The 18,543-nt window shown below is 47.7% G+C and overlaps 2 protein-coding genes across 2 annotated transcripts; both read right to left on the minus strand.

Moving 5' to 3' along the window:
- Positions 1–481: 481 nt before the first annotated feature.
- Positions 482–7,655, minus strand: LOC127339215 (LEAF RUST 10 DISEASE-RESISTANCE LOCUS RECEPTOR-LIKE PROTEIN KINASE-like 2.4). Its single transcript, XM_051365092.2, has 4 exons — positions 6,890–7,655; positions 2,849–2,884; positions 1,011–2,193; positions 482–874 (listed from the first exon to the last, which is right to left on the minus strand). The coding sequence occupies exons 1-4, from the start codon at positions 7,653–7,655 to the stop codon at positions 841–843; spliced, it is 2,019 nt and encodes a 672-aa protein (XP_051221052.2). The 3' UTR covers positions 482–840.
- A 2,852-nt stretch (positions 7,656–10,507) lies between these two features.
- Positions 10,508–15,154, minus strand: LOC139838372 (LEAF RUST 10 DISEASE-RESISTANCE LOCUS RECEPTOR-LIKE PROTEIN KINASE-like 2.4). The gene is made up of 4 exons (XM_071827788.1): positions 14,500–15,154; positions 12,620–12,655; positions 11,251–12,289; positions 10,508–11,151 (listed from the first exon to the last, which is right to left on the minus strand). Exons 1-4 carry the CDS (start codon positions 15,152–15,154, stop codon positions 11,046–11,048), a joined length of 1,836 nt encoding a protein of 611 aa, XP_071683889.1. The 3' UTR covers positions 10,508–11,045.
- Between the last annotated feature and the right edge of the window lie 3,389 nt (positions 15,155–18,543).

Here is an 18,543-nt window from a genome sequence, read left to right on the forward strand (position 1 = left end):
AACTGTTGAACTAAATGACCCCATTCGGGAGCAAAACCCTTCATCCTCAAGGTCTGTTACAAAAAAGGCCATTTCACTTTATCATAAGCCATTTCGAAATCAATTTTAAACAATACACCATCCATCTTTTTAGTGTGTAACTCGTGAATAACCACCCCTTCCAAAATATTCATACCCGGCATAAAGGCTGATTGGATTGGTTTTATCACTCTTGGAGCAATCCCCGAAATGCGATTTGTACTAGCCTTAGTAAAGATTTTAAAACAAACATTTAGCAGACCGTGATTCATGCATATGAGTTGTAAGTTGGATTGCAACTGATTTTTTTTGAGTTGCAAATGGGGTAGCAACTGAGTTTTTTTAAGTTGTAAGTGGGATGCAACTAAGAACAATGCTCTGCACCATCACATTTGCTTTATGATTCATGATAATCATAAGTTGCAATATAGGTTGCAACTGACATTTGATGATGTCAGATGACTGTGAACAAAGTTAATTTTGAGTGGGCTAAAAACTAGCCACATCCTATAATTTATGGACGATCGTCGCCTCTGATACACTAATTTACGGCCGGCAACAATACAGATCCGACTATTTGAAGAATAAGTTTTGTTATCTTTCCTATTTCACTCTCCTCCATGCAACACAAGACTCTGTACATGCACTAAGCTACCTGGAGATACGGTTGGCAAGAAAACACAAATTTCTTTTGGTATTTTACTTAGTTGGTACAAGTACACCGCCAGGCCAATAATCTTGTCAGTGGTGTAGAATACTTGAGTTATCTTCAGTTTATCTGACCGTTTGCTTCTTTGTTTGATTATCCAAACAATCTTTCAATTACACTGTGCTCTCCGGTGTAAGCGGTCTTGATCTGATTGAAAGAAACATGCATCAAGAAGAGGTGGTTGTCAGATTTCGTCAGAGATCAAATCAGAAGAACACTCAACAATTTCAATGTCAAGTAAACAAATAATGTCTACATTTTTAAGTGTGTGATTATTTGTTACCGTTGTGTGAAGCCCGAGGTAGAAGATGGGTAGCTGGACGGCAGCGAGTGCGATATCGAAGGAGAGAAGGAAGGAGAAGACGGGTGGTACGGCCTCGGTGGCATGGGGAGCTCGTGAATGCTCCTCTCCAACATCTCCAGCACTCTGCTCATCGACGGCCGGCTCGCCGGGACGGTCTGTATGCACCACAGCCCGACCATCGCCATCTTCCTCGCGATCGTCTCCCCCTCGCCACCGCCTCCATCCTCCTCCCGCGCCACCAGCACGCCGCCTTCCCCGACCATGTAGTCATAGATCCAGAGCGGGAAGAACAGGTCGGCCTCCTTCTCAGCGGCGAAGGCCTTCACGTTGCTCCGCCCGCCGACCATCTCAAGCAGCAGCATCCCGTAGCTGTACACGTCAGACTTGGCCGATACGACCCCAAACCCCCGCGAGAACACCTCCGGCGCGATGAACCCCACGGTGCCCCTCGCGTCGGCCATGGTCAGGATGCTCTCCTTGGGGTCACATAGCTTGGCCATCCCGAAGTCGGACACCTTGGGCCGGAACCCTTCGTCCAGCAGCACGTTGTGGGGCTTCACATCGAAGTGGATTATACGGGTGTTGCAACCCTCGTGCAGGTACTCCAGCCCCCTCGCCACGCCCAATGCGATCTCCTGTAGCGTCTCCCACCCGAGGCTCTTCACCGGTGCCGCCGTTGTCGATGACGGTGCGGAGTAGATGTACTTGTCAAGGGAGCCGTTGGGCATTTGCTCATAGACGAGGGCACGCTTGGAGCCCTCGAGGCAGAACCCGAGCAAGCTGACGATGTTGACGTGGGACGTCCTGCCGATACTGATCACCTCGTTTAGGAACTCCTCGCCCTTGGGCCCCGAGTGGTGCAGGAACTTGACGGCGACCTTCCGGTGGTCGGCTGGCAGGGTGCCACTGTACACCGTGCCGTAGCCACCTTCGCCGAGCTTGATTTTGAAGGAGTTGGTTATCTTCTTCAGCTCACAGTACCTATACCTCCTAGGTGCCAGAGAACCGTACTTTTTCAACAGCTTTTCAACGTTTGCGTTGTCAGCACGGATGGTTTTTCTGTCCATGATGGTGGAATAACTAAAGCTTCGAATTCGTCGGTGGAACTTCAAGGCGGTGACAAGGCAGGCCAGCAGCAAGCCAAATGTGATCGACAACGATACTGAAATTTACAAACACAACTTTGTGAGTACTTACTAGGTACAATCAAATTCGGTAACACGATTTTATGGAAAATGTATGGAAGCTAATCTTATTATCAAATGAACCAGGAACAACGAGAAATAGCAATCTAATCATGACATTTGAAACTTACCAAAATATACGTGCATAAATTTTTTGAAAAAAATAAGAAAATATCGTCACGCCTAAATACATGTTGTCCTTGAAAGATTAATCAAACTCGGTTAACTCACTATTAAAATCGGTTGGGTGTGACTAATACTCAGGTGTACGTGCAAGTAGTCCAAACTCAGTTGTATGGAGTCGTATGTTGCAACTCATTACTAGCTCGAATCACAACGCAATCCTATGGTTTAGGAGTTGACTGAGAACTAAGCTAATTCTACTTGCATTGGTGAGCTGAAATATCACTTTTAGATTTTCCTTGATAAACTTTATAACATATCTATAACTTCCTCCGTCTCAAAAAAAACCCACAGATTTATCTAAATTTAGAAAAATCTATGACATCTTTTTTGTGACAGAAAGTGTAGAATATTTTCTACTACCATATGCATATAGAAAGTAACAGTCAAAGGCGATGTAATTAACTGACTGATCAGAGCACATCCATGCGCATATGTACAACTCGGTACCTATCAGGATGACCTTCCTCTTTGATTTCTTGTCATCTGCATATATGGAAGAAAACAAAAGTCAAGATACACAATGTCATCAACATCAACTTATCAAACATAGTTGGCAAACTAATCAACGAGGTAGGTGTAGGTCCCGATGAAAGACTAGTTATACCTGACAACAACGCAATTGTACTGTACTCAGGATGTGATGGGGAGATCGATGCATATAACTAGGTACAAATTGCGTCATTGATTGGGCAATGCTAACGACTGAAACACAGACATAAAGATATACTAAACAGGTTAATTTAGGCGTATGCATCGTGTGAACTCTTACAATATAATGGACCAAGCGGTAGATGTCGCTTGCTCGTTCATTTTCCTATCTTGTCTTGGTTTATGTCTGGACTCGGTATGCTATTACGTCTCATGCATATGTACGTATCGTACCGCGCTAGCTAGCTACCCCGCGTTGATCAGTCCACACGACGCATGGATGCACATGCACGGCGAGGAATTCCGGCTAGTCGCACGATAAAGTATAGAGTTTTTAGGCGGCAACTAACCTGGAACCCATTGGCTATCAAAGACTACTTTTTGCAGATATATATTGGCACGATGACATCGAAGAAGATCGTGACAACCGCTGACCAAGTAACCAAGCCGTTCCAATCTAGGGCGTGCAACATGTCATGTCAGCTATCAAAGCCCTTACACTCTTTTTAGTCAACTGGAGCAACCTAGCTATCTAGCTAGCTAGCTTGCTTGTTCTATAAGTGTTGCCAGCTAATATAAACACACTTGGAATTAAAGACGATTGAAGAAATATTTTACTTTCGAAAAATATAAGAGGAAAACATGCCCGCGGTACTTCTGGGAGCTACGGAAAATATAAGCTGCCCAGGCAATTTACATATTTATTTTTACTTTTTGCGAGAAATAAAACACCACCTTCAGTGCCAGATCGGGCGGCTGCCACACCCATCGCGCCATCGTGCCGCACCACGAGACTAAAATTCTAGAGTTCGATTTCTATATAATTTAGGCAAACTCTTTAGTTATGTTATAATTTGCAGTACTGCTCGCTGCGTGCATGTTTACGCACAATCTATCATGAAAACGTAGAAGTAGAAAGTCGAAGCATGTACTCAGTAGTCGGTACTCACAGCATCTCGCCAAGCGTGACGATAGATTTTGCATACATCCTATAATCCATCATTGTATGAGAGCAGTTTGTTTTACCTAGGGTTTAGCCACACACCGCTCCGTCCGGGGGATTAATATCCATGATCTATGTTGGGGGCATTAGATCTCATAGCTATTTTTTCTTTAGATTAGTTTCATATTTTAGCAAATTTCGTTTTAGATCTGTTTCTTCTTTTCTTTTTATTAGCCAGCAAACATCCAATCAATCCTTGGCAATGTCGTCGTCACGTGCCTCCACTCCACCCTCGGCGTCGACTCTTCTCCATCGAATTCTCGCTAAGAATCGTGCCAAGGTGGTTCTGCCTGGCACCCAAGGAATGCCTTCACGCTCCGTCGCCGGCTTCTCCGTCCGATCGTCTTCACCAACGTCGACCAGGATACCCGTTCCAAGTATGCGCATTGCCATCAACAAAGGGCTGCACCATCGCCGCGCTGGTCGTCAACGCGCGTACAACCATCTACAACAACGCCGCTAGGTGAGCTATTCTGTCTCGTGTAGATGTACGTATCGTACGTACCGCTGCCGCTAGGTGAACTATCCCGTTGATCAGTTCACACAACGCAGGGGATGCACCTGTCGCAGCGAGGAATTAATTCCGGCTAGTTGCAGGCTAGTTGCAGGCTAAAGTCTATTCGCTACGGCCAAAGGACTATTTGTGGAAATTGATACGATGAGGCCGATCAAAGATTTTGGCAACCGCTGACCAAGTAACCACGCCGTTCTGACGACGTGCAACACGTACGTCATTTCAGTAAGCCATACATTGTTGCTAGTCAACTCGAGATACCAATCTAGCTAGCTTGCTTGTCCTAAAAGTGTTGCCACCTAATTTGCACACACTTGGAAAGGCGACCCATCAAAACCTTCCAACTTTTTCAATCACAGGATGATCAGAAGCTTCAACTATTAGTCGCATGGCTTGTGATCTTCTAGATACACTTGAATCTAACAATATATTTATGCATTTTTTGTAACCTTCATTTACATGAGAGCGTGCTGGCTGCTATACATGCATGCATGCATATCGGTTTTGCTAATTCTAACTCGGGTGGGAATTAACTAAATCTCAGTTAACCTCCAAACCGTTGGATTGCATTATGATTCGTGCTATTCCGTGAATTGCATATAGGCCGCAATGGAGATTTCTCTAGTTGCATGGGTTACTAAGATGATCCAATGAAATTTCTCTCGACGACCCAGGACAGATCGAGGTGCACATCTAGGCTCCCGACCCCGCGCCTCCTAGGGTTCCGCCCCCGCGCCGCCGCCACCGCCCGCGGCCTCCCCCCCTCCCCCGACACCGACGCCTCGGCCCTCGCTGTCGCTCCCCGTGAGCGACAGGGGGGGCCACCTAGTCCTTCTCCTCCCCGACCCCCTCCTTCGACTCCCCTGCCGCCGCCGTCGGCGTAGGCCGCCGGGCAAAGCCCCGTGCAGTGCCGGCGGCGGAGGAGGTGCCCCTACCCGCGCGTCTGGAGGGGTGGACGCGGGGTTCCCTCAGCAGGCGGCGGTGCGTCCTGGTCGCGGTGGTTCCGGCTGCGGCTCGTCTTCGGGGGCGGCGCGGTGGCGGGTGGGTTGCGGACGGTGGCGTGACTGCTTGGTCGCGGGCGGCATGGTGGCTCGGGCTGGCGCCCGCGCGCGCCCGCCTGGCCTAGATCTGGGCCCTTTGGGCCCCATCTGGGTCCGCGCGAGCTGGGCTTGGTCTCGATGCTGTTTCCGGTGGTCGGAGGGGGCGGCCGGAGCTGGGTGTGGCGGTGTTGGCGGTGCGTGTGCTGCAGCGCGGAGATAGGAGCTTCACGAGCCCGTGTGGGTTCGGCCGGGCCAGGTGGGCCTGGTTTGCCCCCGTCGACGCGTCCGGCCGGTGCCCGCAGGTGGCGGTGGAGGCTGTTCCCTCCAGCGTGGCTGCTGACATGCTACATCTCGTTCTCAGCTGACCCTTCTTGACCACTTGGCCTCGTTTCGTTTGCCACAGTGAGACGGCGTTAGTGTCTGCAAGGCTGTGGTGGCGCGAGCTGGTGGGCGGCAAGTATGGTGGAGCACGATGGAGTGTCCGGGGCAGGGTTGCGAGGGTCGGGAGAAATCTCTGTCGGTTTGGCCGACGCCGGCGCGGTGGCGTCCGTGGGCGCCACCCTACCTTCCTGAAGGGCATTGGGTGAAGCCTTCCTCTCTTGCCCCCGTGCGTACCGGGGGAAACCCTAGGATTCGTCCGGGTAGCAGCGTCGTCGTCGTCGCATCCCTTCTTGGAGGTGCTGCTTGGTACAAGGCGATCCAGAGTGCTGGGAGCGCGGTGGAAATCTCCGGAGGGCGCAGCGGCTGCGAGTCATCTTCGTTTTTCGTCGATCCGACCTCTTCGGCATTTATTTCTCTTTTCTTTCTTTTATGTTTTCTCTTGGGCGTGCTTGTGTGCTGTTTGCCCCAGCAATGGCTGCTATGTTGTATCGGTTGGTTGCTATATTAATATAGCGGGGCGAAAGCCTATTTCGAGAGACTAAGATGATCCAATTGCACATGGGTTGCAAATGAGGAAAAATCCAGACCATTGAATTTGCTTCATGATTCATGGGAACATATAAAGTGCATATGGGTTGCAGATAGATTGTAAGTTTGTAATTGAAACTTATAGACGTCGCCTGATTGAAATTTAGTTAAATCTAAGTCGAGTGAGATTAGTCGATGGAGATGTCCTATGCATTTCAAGATAGAATTTTTGCCGTTTAGTTTTTTCAAATGCGATCGAACCCAGCTGATTTTTTGCCGTTCAGTTTCTTCAGTGCTGGCAGCTACGCATGCATGCATATTAACGCAAGAATTATCAACAAAGCGTACGAGAAGAAAGTCAAGCGTGTGCTTACTGCATCTCGCCGGGTGCGACGAGCCATCGGCGCAAACGCAGGCGAACGCGTCGGCGTTGGAGTCGTACCCGCACTGGCCGCCGCTGGCGCTGCACGCTCCACAGTCACCGGCCGACGCCCTCCACTCCAGCACGTAGCCTTCCCGGAGCAGCCGCGGGTACTCCCCGCCAGCACTCCCGCCCGGCGACAAAGACCCGACCACCGGCACCACCGCATAGTTGCACCTCCCCGTGACGGCCCTCGCCGCAGTCGTGTTATACGCCGCGTCCAGCCGCACCACAGCCTGCGTGCTCGAGCACATCACGTCGACGAACCCTGGGGCCGGCGGGGGCGTGCAGTTGAAGAGGAAGAAGAGCTGCCGGTTGGCGGCGCTGGCGGAGAAGGGCGCGAGGCTGAGGCTGGCCGAGACGTCGATGGTGGGCACGGGGCACCCCGTGGCGTTCGTCTGGACGTTGTCGTTGGAGACGACGACGGTGCGGTCCGCGTAGGAGACGCGCAGGAGCTTGTAGCCGCCGCGGAAGGAGCGGGAGAGAGACGCCCGCCCACCGGCCAGACAGTCCACCTGGAACGCCGACGGGCCGCACGGCGCCGGCTGCGCGGCGTCCGTCTGCCAGAACGGGTAGCTCAGGGTGATGTTGCCGCACGTCTTCGGCGCGCAGGTGACCACGGCTGCCGCCGCCGGTGTCGTCGTCGCATGGTGCAGGAGGATGAGTGTTCCTAGGACGACGGAGAGGAGGACTCGCTGTTGCCGCAATGGGGGATGCATCGCGACGATCCGTGGGTGGCTTCTCAGACCATGGAGAAAAATGTTAACGTACGGTGTGTACCTACTTCTTGCTTATATAGAGATGGATGGATGGAGAAGTAAACGGTGACTATTTGCAGTCTATCTGACTCGTCTGCTCCAGATCGTGTCCTGTGGTCACATTCTTGGACTTTGTCTCTCTGTTTCCTCTGTGTGAAATCGAGCTAGAATAAGTTCGTGCATGTTGGGTTCTACTAACGCTATGGTTTACGCGATGCTGGCATCAGGAGATCGGGACCGGTAGGTGAGTGCTCGACTTGGTCGGTCAAGATCAATTTCATGCTTTTGATGAATCCGTATATTTCATAAATTGGCATACTTCTCTCTGAAGTGTATATTATTGTAAAATGAACTTTCAAAAATGAAACCAAGCAAATTACAATCTTGCATACCGTGCGGTCGTGCAGCGGGTGACGGGCTCGAACGCTATTTCACCACCGTCTCCTCTACTGCCCCACTACCTGCTTCGGCGAGCAATTTCATGACCGAATCTAGCAGATCCATCGGCCCCTTCAGCGATGTGGTCCTCGAGGTGAGCCTCATTCGTCCTGGCGAGCGGCCGGAGCACGCATGCTTATTGCGCTCGGAGGGCCTGAAGAAGTGTGCATGTGGCGGTGGACCAACCATGGGCTCACCCTACCTCCGTCCCTCCACGCCTACGCCCACGACGCGGAGGCGGGGTCCTCCTCCTTGTGCGGGCGCCATTGTCCTCGCTCCCCCACCTACTCCGACGAGGAGGGGAAAAGCTCAATGACGGCGACCACATCAACAACAACGAATCCGAGCACCATGCTATCGAGAAGCAACGACGTCGGTCAGAGCGACGGCTCCAAGAAGAAAACAATACAACAGCATTATCGTTGCTCAACCGAAGATCTTGGGTTTTTACACTAGAGTTTCCAAAACAATGCCTTTTGCAAGGCTATTGCCAGGTGCAGCCCAGCCCGAAGCCCGGCCCGAAAAACTCGGGCTTGGGCCTAAAAATGTTGGCCGAACACTCGTGCCTGGGTAGCCCGAAAAGTCCATTTAACACTACGGCCTGGCCCACGGCCCGACAGCCCGATGGGTATCATGGGTATTTGGCAGGGCCGGGCTTCGACCTGATTTTTGAGCATCGGGCTTTCCTCGGCCCGGCTCGAGGCCCTGCCCGACCTGACATATGGCCAGGTATAGGTACAACCAATGAACGCTAGACCTTGGGGTTTCACCCTAATAATCGTGTCTGGGCACTTGAGGAGCACCACTAAGAATGCAGTCCATCTATGCTGCCACTCTTGCTTGCCAAGGCTGTTGCTACAAGTCGCTAAATACCCGTGCCGCATTGTCTTCATCTCAACCACTACCCTCTTCACCATTACCAATCTTCAATTGCAACCACCATGGTTTTATCCACCTCTGTCATGGAAATCTAAATAGACTATATTATATGTCCCATGGCATCGAGCCATTATGGATGAAGGTAAGGGCGCGCATGATCGCATCGATTCTGCTCTTGATATCCACTAGCACCCCACGCCAAACTACGAAAATCTCTGCGATGAGGACCAGAACTCATCGACGACCAGATCGAGGAGGCCGACATGAAGCAGATCGATGCCTTGGTGCTCGAAGAACATGGCAGGCCTCCACGCCTCCCTCCTCCGCCCAACAGAGCTCATTAGTACGTTAAAATCGTTGTAATCAATCATTAGTGAATTAAACCAGGTTGGGTGCTTTTCCTTGTTGCTATAAAAGGAGGTGCATCGGTGGTTGGGAGGCCAATCTATGAAAAACCAAAATTTCATTTATCATTTTACCCTTCCAAGTTTACTTTCCCTAGTTGTTGTAAATCTAAGCCGATCGACGCTCTCCTTAACATGGTGCTGGAGCTGTGTGGGATGTGAGCCTGGGACTGGGAGGTGCACCTTGTTTGTACCTAATTATCATTTTTCAGTGTACTGTACGGTATTATCTGAGGGGAATTAATAGAACGCAGGCATGATTCTTATACAAAAAAAAGAGGCGAAAATGAAAGTGATGGATAGGATTGGGCTGTTAGAACGAACTGGGCCGAATGGTTGCTGCCAGGGTGGTACGCACACGTCCATCTATAGAGCTTCTTTGGGCCTGCAGGGACACGGGGCCCGCGGAAGGCCCTACAGCCCGAGCCTGCCGATGTTCATCGGTCTGGATTGGCGTCAGGCCGCCGCCGGTGATGACCCCGATTCCCCGCTCCTACCGCCGTACCCGTCCCCCTGCTGGCGCCGCGGCCGTCTCCGGCTACGGGAGGAATCGCCGAGCAACCGCTAGCCTCCTACCCGGGGACCCGCTCAGCGGCGGCGGCTAGGGACGGAGCGGCGGAAACCCTCGTTGAGCACGGCGGAGGCAGTGCTGTTTGCTTGGGTGGTCGCAACGAACATGTTCAGAGGAGGAGCAAGTAAGTTTCTGCCTTCAGCTTCCAAGATTATTTTGCTCACTAGGAATTCCCATCTATGTAAAAAATGTGATTGATACACTTAATGCACATTGTTACAACCTAAATGATGTTCATTAGGTATTTAGCCAGATTTCTGTCAGTGAAAGTCCTTTGGCATAAGAATCTGACCACGTTTGCTGTTGGGACTTAGCACGCCAAGCTCACATGAACATCAAGTAATCCCCGTCCCTGTGTTTGGTCCATAGCTTCGGATATAATGAAGTAATCTTAAAACAGCTTCAGTTGTCACCATGTAAATTGGTGGCTGTTACAATCATGGCTGGTATTTTAAACACCAGTTGTCTAGGATCGGATTTTCCTCCCGTTTTGATCCATACTAAATAGCCAAGCCAATACAGTAATCTGTAATGTCTTTGGGTACCACCCATGTTAATCAGTGATCATGGGAGTATGTGAAAGTGTTAGAACCATGCCTGGTGTTCTAAAAGTCGAAACATTATTTAGTACCTGCTATTGCCCCCCTTTTCAGTTTCCTCTTGAGTCGGTGACATACTACTTCTGAACGGAAGCACAGTGTTAACTATTTGACAGAACTAACTATTTTGTGCAAGAGAATCGGCAACTTCCAGTTTCACCACCACTAATCCTATACTCCTATCTATGATGAACAAAAAGGTATCACATCATACCTCTTCTTCTCTGCACCCTTTCTCAATAACAATGGTGGAAATTCGTGATGAGTTAATATTTACATGATCCATCTTCTAACTTGGACAATATCAATGGAACTTTAAAGATATATTTATCTGAGCCTGTTTGTTCCACATAGTGCCACCCTTAATTTAGTCCGTACATTCATGGAATTTGTTTCACGACAAGGTTGAGTTTCATTACTTCTGTCTAATTTCTGAATCTAGTACATAGAGCCAACCTTCTCAATGACTTGGTAGCTCTTCAAGGCTTTTTGAATTCACAAGGCTTATGTCTTCAGGAATGGTAGAACTTGCACTTTGTACGCTCATATTCTGAGCTGAATCTTCACTGGAATGAGACATAAAGATGTAGGTCAAGTTATTTAAAAATATCTGTGCAGAATAACTTCACTGAAGAAAAACTTAAATATGTTCATAAATATCTTACAGTAGTTCACAAAAGTTTTGCTTTGGTGGCATCTCCATTTCATCTAAGCTTCTCTCGAACATTTCTAGAACTTTGGCTATTGTAGGGCGATAAATGGGTAGTATCTGTATGCACCACAGGCCAATGAAGGTCATCTTTTTTGCCATTTCCTCAATTTGTCTTGTGACATCACATGCTTGCAATCCATCATCTGCTGCGAAGTGGTATTGTTCGCTGGAACTTTTTGCCATTGAGTTCACATTTTTCCTTCCCCCAACCATCTCTAACAACATCATTCCATAACTATAAACATCCGACTTTGTTGAAACCACACCGAAGTTTCGATAGTGAACTTCCGGAGCGATGAATCCAATTGTTCCTCTAGGACCAGTCATCGAAAGCTTGCTCTCATTTGCATGACATAATTTAGCTAGACCAAAATCAGCAATCTTTGGGGTAAAATCCTTGTCTAGAAGGATATTCTGAGGCTTGATATCGAAATGAACAATCCGAGAATTACAGCCATGGTGCAAGTAGTCTAGGCCACGAGCAATCCCAATTGCTATCGCATAGAGCCTCTCCCATCCTAAAGTTTCTTTTGGGTTCCCTGAGTATATGTACTTATCCAAGGAACCGTTGGACATGTACTCATATATAAGAGCTCGTTTTGATCCCTCCAAACAAAACCCAAATAAGCTAACAATATTAATATGAGAGGTTCTGCCAATGCTCATAACCTCATTCAGAAACTCATCTCCATTTCCTTTGCAGTCATGCAAGAATTTTACAGCAACCAAACGACCATCATGTAGTCTTCCTTTGTAAACTACACCATAACCACCTCTTCCAAGCTGATCACTGCGAGAAGACGTTATCTTCATTACCTTTGAGTACATGTATCTTTTTGGCGCTAGGGATCCATAAGATACTATCATGGCCTCATAATTCTTTTCATTGTTGCTGCTTGTCTTCTTGAGAAACCATAGTCGTTTGCCCTTTTTATGCCATATCAGGAAATAAATACATGTAAAGAGCAAGGTTGCAGCTGCTGATGTCAAAGCTGAGATGGAAGCACATGTTATTTCCTTTTGTAAATCAGAAGTTATTATACATTCATTATGATTACCAAGATGATCAATAGTTTAACTTTCTCTTTCTTCAAGAGTTCATTATGGTAATAGTACCAACAAGCTAAAGACCATAAGTTGCACAGTCATGCATTATGCAGAAATGAGAGTTTCTTGTTTCAGTTTTAAATTTTAGAACCATTTTTCATTGACTACTGACAAGATAAATTTTAAAGTTAGCATTTCATCATAGAAAACACTATTACTGAACTACTAATATTTAAATCATCCCGTACGAAAAGATAGAAAATGTTTTAACATACCTATTAACATGATCTTCCTGAAGGCCCTCTTTCTACCTGGAATATAACATATAATTTATTAGTAAAAACTGTATTGTTCAATAGTATTATGTTTGTTATTTTTCCAAAAGAAAGAAAGGTGTAAGTATATGAATCTTCAATATTCTGTGATGAAATAGAAAAACACATTGCAAAATAACGAAGAACAATAGAACATGGAGTATTGAGACTTTTGTTTGATTGAGGTATTGAACAACTATGTAGCTCAAATGGAAGTTCGCCAAAACAAACTTCAATTATAGGCCTGTTTAGATTTGATACCCAATATAGCGATTGCATACACTTAAGAATTGCGAGTCCACGAGTCGAGCCGAGTTGTACAGACTCATAGAGTAGCCGTGATTAGTCTAGACTAATGTTCGACAGTCGACATGTACTTCAGCAGTCGCTAGTACAAAATACTATCATACGTGACAGAAAATAAGAGATTTAATAACTAAAACTGACATAAGTTCAACACAAGTTACATAAATAATAATTCTAGAACCTATAACATCATGACATAGGTCTCAAATGATCTCGTCTAGATTACGGAACGATGTCTTTGAATTTCATCTTCATCCTTCTCGTCCAAATGTCGCTTGAGAGCTCTGAACTTCCTTGTGTTTAAGAAGTCATGGATTTCTTTCTTAATTTCCACAGATGCCTCTGGACAGTTATCCACATAGTTATACACATCACTGAAACCCCAGAAAGGTGCCGCCGCAGCCGTCCCACTCTCTGACCACACAACTTGCACTGGAGCAAATCCTTCCTGGCTAAATCTGGCCAAAATCATAATTCCAACTGGATCATCTGATTGAGCTTTCTGTCTACGATCATTGGACAGATCATGACCATCAGCATTCGGGCCCGCTCTAGGTCCGGCGGGCTATGGCCAGAACTCAGATCTGGCTGTCGGCTAGTGCACCTGTCCGAGGGTCAGCGGTGCACTACAGCTGCGGAGATCTCGTCTGGCGTACCGCGGTGGGGTGTGAGGATGGCCGGGAAGCACATGGACGGTGTCTGGCAGAGCTGGCCATGTGTGGGTTTCATGCCCCACCCCCTCCCCGGCCATGTGTCGGATCCAGGCCAGGGGCCTAGATCTAGATCTAGCGTTTGCCTAGTAATCGTTCTTTCAGGTTTTGTTGGCTTGACCGGCGGATGCTCGTCCTGCCTGTTAAGCCCCTGCCGTCCAAGGGCTGGTTGGCTGGCTCGGACCTTCCCAGCCCGCTCCGATGGATTTGTCATCGTGGCGTCTGCCATGTCGAGGGTGGGACTTGGATGCAGATGCGGCAGCCTCGGAAGGTGGACTACGCGACTCAGTGCACCGTGTGGGCTATAGGTGAAAACTTCTGTCTTGATCTAAATGACAACGACGCAGCGCGCGCCGTGACCCTCTTGGGGGCATCATGGTGGAGCTCCGGTCACCCCAAGTCTCGATCTTCAGTGACAAGTTTGGTTTTCCATGTTCTTTCTTGTTTAACTGTGATTCACTTTGTAATAGAGTTTTCTCATCACTTTGTATCGGTTCAGCCGTGGGCTTTATTTATAAATCACTGTTTATCGGTTCGGCCATGGGCATTATTTATAAAGTGAGGGCCAAAGCCTATTTCTAGGAGGAGAGAAAGAACATGATTGATTCCTATGGGTGGGAAGTAGCTTATCAAAGTTTCCCACCGAAGCCGCTCTTCTTATTCCATAAATAAATTTTATGAAGTTCAGTGAAAAAAAGTGTAAGTTTTCTTCCATCCTTCCAAGCTCCTCGAGCTTGATCCACAAAAGATATGTGCATTTCTTATTTATAGTTTAGTATTAGAATGCTAAGTGAACAAACAAAACAATTTGATGACTGAACTTACCACTGACAGGTGCACGCTGCCATTTCAAGAGGAAGCCGCCGCCGATGAGCTGCTCGTAGTCGCTCGTGTTTGCCTTGCCGTTTGCACCACCCAGCACCGGCACGACTACGAGAGTGTCGCAGCCCTCCATAGCACTCGTCTCATCGTAACTCCCTTCCGTGCGGACAAACACCTGGCTCTCGTTCCCACACCTCATTCTTGTCTGCTCCAGCTCTCTGTCCCGACGTACCATGGAAGCCGATGTGCAGTTGTACATCACGAGGTTCAGGTTGATGGGGTCGATCTTGAACGGGATGCCCAGCTTGTCGGAGGTGTTCCAGACCGTTACTTGGCAGCTGTTGGAGGCTTGCAACAATGTCAGCTTGCAGACATCCACAACGCGCAAACTCTCTTCCTCGTAAAAGATGTCCATGATTGTGAATCCAACGCTGGGTACAGAGCTTGGTAAAACTGGAGTGTCGTTAAGGCAGGTGATCTCGAAATCCGGGGAACCACATGATCTTTCCGTCTGCCAATCAGAGAGCCAGAATGGGTCAGAGATGGTGACGTTGCCACAGCTCGTAGCCGAGCAGCCTTCCGCTTGCTCCTCAGCCACCACGACGGCCAGTATCAGCGGTAGCCACCAGGCCAAGAAGAGCCAGTATCTTGGAGCCATGGCAGCACAGGATTTGGAATTTGTTGCTAGTGAGTGGGGTGCTGGACCCTGGCCGCCTCGGAAGATGGAAGTAAGTGAGAATAAGAATGCTCTGCTAGTGATTCGGGGCGCTAGGCTATCTTGGTACACAAATCCTATGAGACGAGCTTCACACGGCGGCCAAAAGACTAGTTTCACACGGTGACCAAAAGACTAACTTGTTGACTGGTTCTGGGGTGATGTTTCGACAGTTTGGCAGAATCCCAGTGGACAAGTCTCTACAGTGCGATTGGATGTGACTGCCGATAGTGGAATTCCATTAACTGAATGTACTTTTCCCCAGGAGTACCATGGCACGTAATATTACAGCAGAAGCAATTTGCAAACACTTTTGTGTGGTGGTGTTGTATCTGGGAACATTAATTCAATGTTTCTTTTCGTGGGAAGAGATAGCTTTGTTGACTACTGAATATTCTTCATACAGTTTTTCTGGAGATAGAGCCATTTTCTTGTGTGTAATGTGTATACTCACTAGTAGAAACAAGGGCTTTTATCCTGTCCTCGAAAGTGCTTTTGCACCGGATTTGGCACGAACCGGTGCTAAAGGGGTCATTAGCACCGGTTCGTGCGGTCTGCACGTCCAGGGGGCATTAGCACCGGTTCGTGCGGGATCTTTTACACCGGTTCGTAACACGAACCGGTGCAAAAAGGTTGGCGTCATCTTTTGCTAACACGAACCGGTGCAAAAGGTCTACCCTTTTGCACCGGTTCGTAACACGAACCGGTGCAAAAGGTTTTTCTGCTCCCCACGCACGAAAAAATTACATCCGAATTCACCAGGGTTTACCCGGTTAGCTAATTTTTAGATTTTGGAAATTCCAAGTGAAAATATGAAAGCAGGAAGATTTTAGTTTTTTTCCAGAAATTTAGGATTTCATATTTTTTTAGTTTTTATAATTAAAATTAATAATTGCATCCTGCATAAAGATTGCTATTACTTTTAGAAAATTATAAGATTTTCAAATTTTTAGGTTTTAGGTTTGGCAAAAAAAAAATTAAAAATTAAAAAATTGAAAATAATTAAAAATAATACAAATTATAAAGTTAATGTTTATTTATTTATTCAGGATTATTATTACAACATTACTTTGGTTTATTAAAATAATTATTTGAAATTCGAACAATAAAGAAATATGACATCGATCGACATGTTAATAGGATTGATATGATACTACTATCACATACATGCGCGCGAAGCACTTAGATGCGGGATGGAAAGGAACTTGGAAGTTAAGCGTGCTAGTGCTAGAGTAGTGGGAGGATGGGTGACCGAGCGGGAAGTTTGGGCATGAGTAAGTAATTGGATTAGAGATAAGGGTAGTTAGAGACTAACCTTGTGAAATAACTAAAATATTAGAAATTCCGAAAAAAGAAAAAAAAAGGGAGTAGAAAATAATTCAAAAAAAAAGTGTTTTTCTGCCGCGGCAGCGTTTTGGGACGTTTTTCTGCCGCGGCAGACCCTTTAGCACCGGTTCGTATTACGAACCGGCAAACTCCCTCCCTGGCCGCCCCACAGCCGGCCACGTGGAGACCCCTTTAGCACCGGTTCGTAAGCGAACCGGTGCAAAAGGGGGGGGCCTTTTGCACCGGATGGTTTGCACCGGTTGGCCATCCGGTGCATATGGCCATTACCAACCGGTGGAAAAGGCCATATTTCTACTAGTGACTGGTACTTTGTGAACTCCAGGATTTGCCCATTACCTGCACTTTAACTTTCATCTTTACATGGCATGGCAGGATAATTGCAGTGATCCCGGCGATGGGGAGGTCTGGCAGCTGGCAGCTGGCAGGGCTCTTCAACCAGAGTGTGCATGGGTGGTTTGTCTCACCACCAGGAACAGAAGAGATGTACCTTGATAAGTTGATAGTCACCAGCAGGAGCAGGAAAGGCAGCAGCTCGGAACCATCACAATTTTTTAGATTTGGAATTTTTTTGCAGCTGTGGTCATGGGGTGTGGGGAGATAGAACAGAGAATACCGTGCCTAGTGGGCTGAGTGCTGGCTACCTTGGTCCACACGTCCTGCAGACGGTCTTCAGACTTTTCAAGAGTGTTCAGCAGAATCCACTGGAGAAGTCTCAAGGTGCGCTTGGATGTGATTGCCAGCAGAGGACTTTCGATTGTCTTAGTGTGGGCACCATAATACCTAGTCGCAAAACCAATCTGCAAAATGTTGTGGTGCCTTGTTCATTCTTTGTGGTGTTGTTCTATCCGATTACGCTATTTGATATTCGTTTTTTCCTGTGACAAGATAAAAGATAGAGCTTTATTGATTACTGAATCTAATTTATACAATCTCTCTGAAGAGAGCGAGCCCTTTTCGTGCAAGCTGAGTCTGTATACTGGTATTGCTGAGGAGGGGACCGAATTTGATGTTCCTACGGAAGTACGGAGTTGTATTGTGGAGAAGACTCATCTCATGTTAAACATGATCCTGCAACACTCTTTGAAAACAGCAAGGTGTGAGCCTCCAGCATCTATTCCAAAGCGACATCCACGCCTTTTTTTTTTAGATAAAGGAGCATAGCCCCAGCCTCTGTATCAATAGATGCACACGGCTTGCTTTATTCCAAAGCGACATCCACGCCTGGATGTATGGTTATGGTTAAAAAAAAATTGCAGGCCTGAACTTGGGGTCTTTGGCTCATGGGTGCTGGAGCTATGGTGCGTGATGAGCATGGCATATTTCTGCCGAGTTAATGTCTACCTTGAACTTTTTAAAGACCATGCGGTGGGTTTGTACTGATGTCTGCCATGGACGGAAGTTCCGATAGGATCATCCAGGATTAGGACAGCATGGACCTGGGCTCCAAGATCAATTCATCCTCTCATGGTAGAACGACTACTGGAGATTGTGATGTGCTAGAATTCCTCGCCTGTACAAATTATCCATGTTGATTTTTTTAACAGAAATTATCCATGCTGAATAAGTAGAACGCCCGAAGATCTTAAAAAAAGAAAAAATGAAAAAGATTTTGTTTTGATAATTAAGAGGAAAAGGAAAGTGGTGGGTAGGATTGGGATGGGATGTTAGAAGAACACACTGGGCCATGTGGTTGCTGCCTGGGTGGTACAAAGTACAAACACATCAATCTATAGAGCTTCAGGCCCAATAGCCCGAGCTTGCCGACGTTGTTCGCCGTGGATTCATGTTACGCCGCCGCTGGCCCGCCGGTGACGCCCCTGATTCCCCCCTCCATTTCCTGCCGTGCTCGTCCCCCTGCTGGCGCCGCTGCAGCCTCACCGCGGCCGTCTCCCGACACGGGGGAATCCCCGAGCAATCGTTCCCCTCCAGCCCCGTGGAGCCGCTCGGAAGCAGCGGTGGCTAGGGCGGCGATTGCGGGACCCTGG

The sequence above is a fragment of the Lolium perenne genome, chromosome 3 (genome assembly GCF_019359855.2).
Source record: "Lolium perenne isolate Kyuss_39 chromosome 3, Kyuss_2.0, whole genome shotgun sequence".
In the NCBI taxonomy this organism is placed as follows: Eukaryota; Viridiplantae; Streptophyta; class Magnoliopsida; order Poales; family Poaceae; genus Lolium; species Lolium perenne.

Bases quoted from the DNA above. Each gene is read 5' to 3' on its own strand.
- LOC127339215 (XM_051365092.2), bottom strand. From the start codon at position 7,655: ATGCATCCCCCATTGCGGCAACAGCGAGTCCTCCTCTCCGTCGTCCTA. The intron at 2,885-6,889 runs GTAAGCACACGC...CCATATATGCAG, and splicing joins GTCGCACCCGGCGAGATGCA to ATGACAAGAAATCAAAGAGG. The intron at 2,194-2,848 runs GTACCGAGTTGT...TGTAAATTTCAG, and splicing joins GAGGAAGGTCATCCTGATAG to TATCGTTGTCGATCACATTT.
- LOC139838372 (XM_071827788.1), bottom strand. From the start codon at position 15,154: ATGGCTCCAAGATACTGGCTCTTCTTGGCCTGGTGGCTACCGCTGATA. The intron at 12,656-14,499 runs GTAAGTTCAGTC...GTTATATTCCAG, and splicing joins GCAGCGTGCACCTGTCAGTG to GTAGAAAGAGGGCCTTCAGG. The intron at 11,152-11,250 runs GTAAGATATTTA...GTCTCATTCCAG, and splicing joins CAAAACTTTTGTGAACTACT to TGAAGATTCAGCTCAGAATA.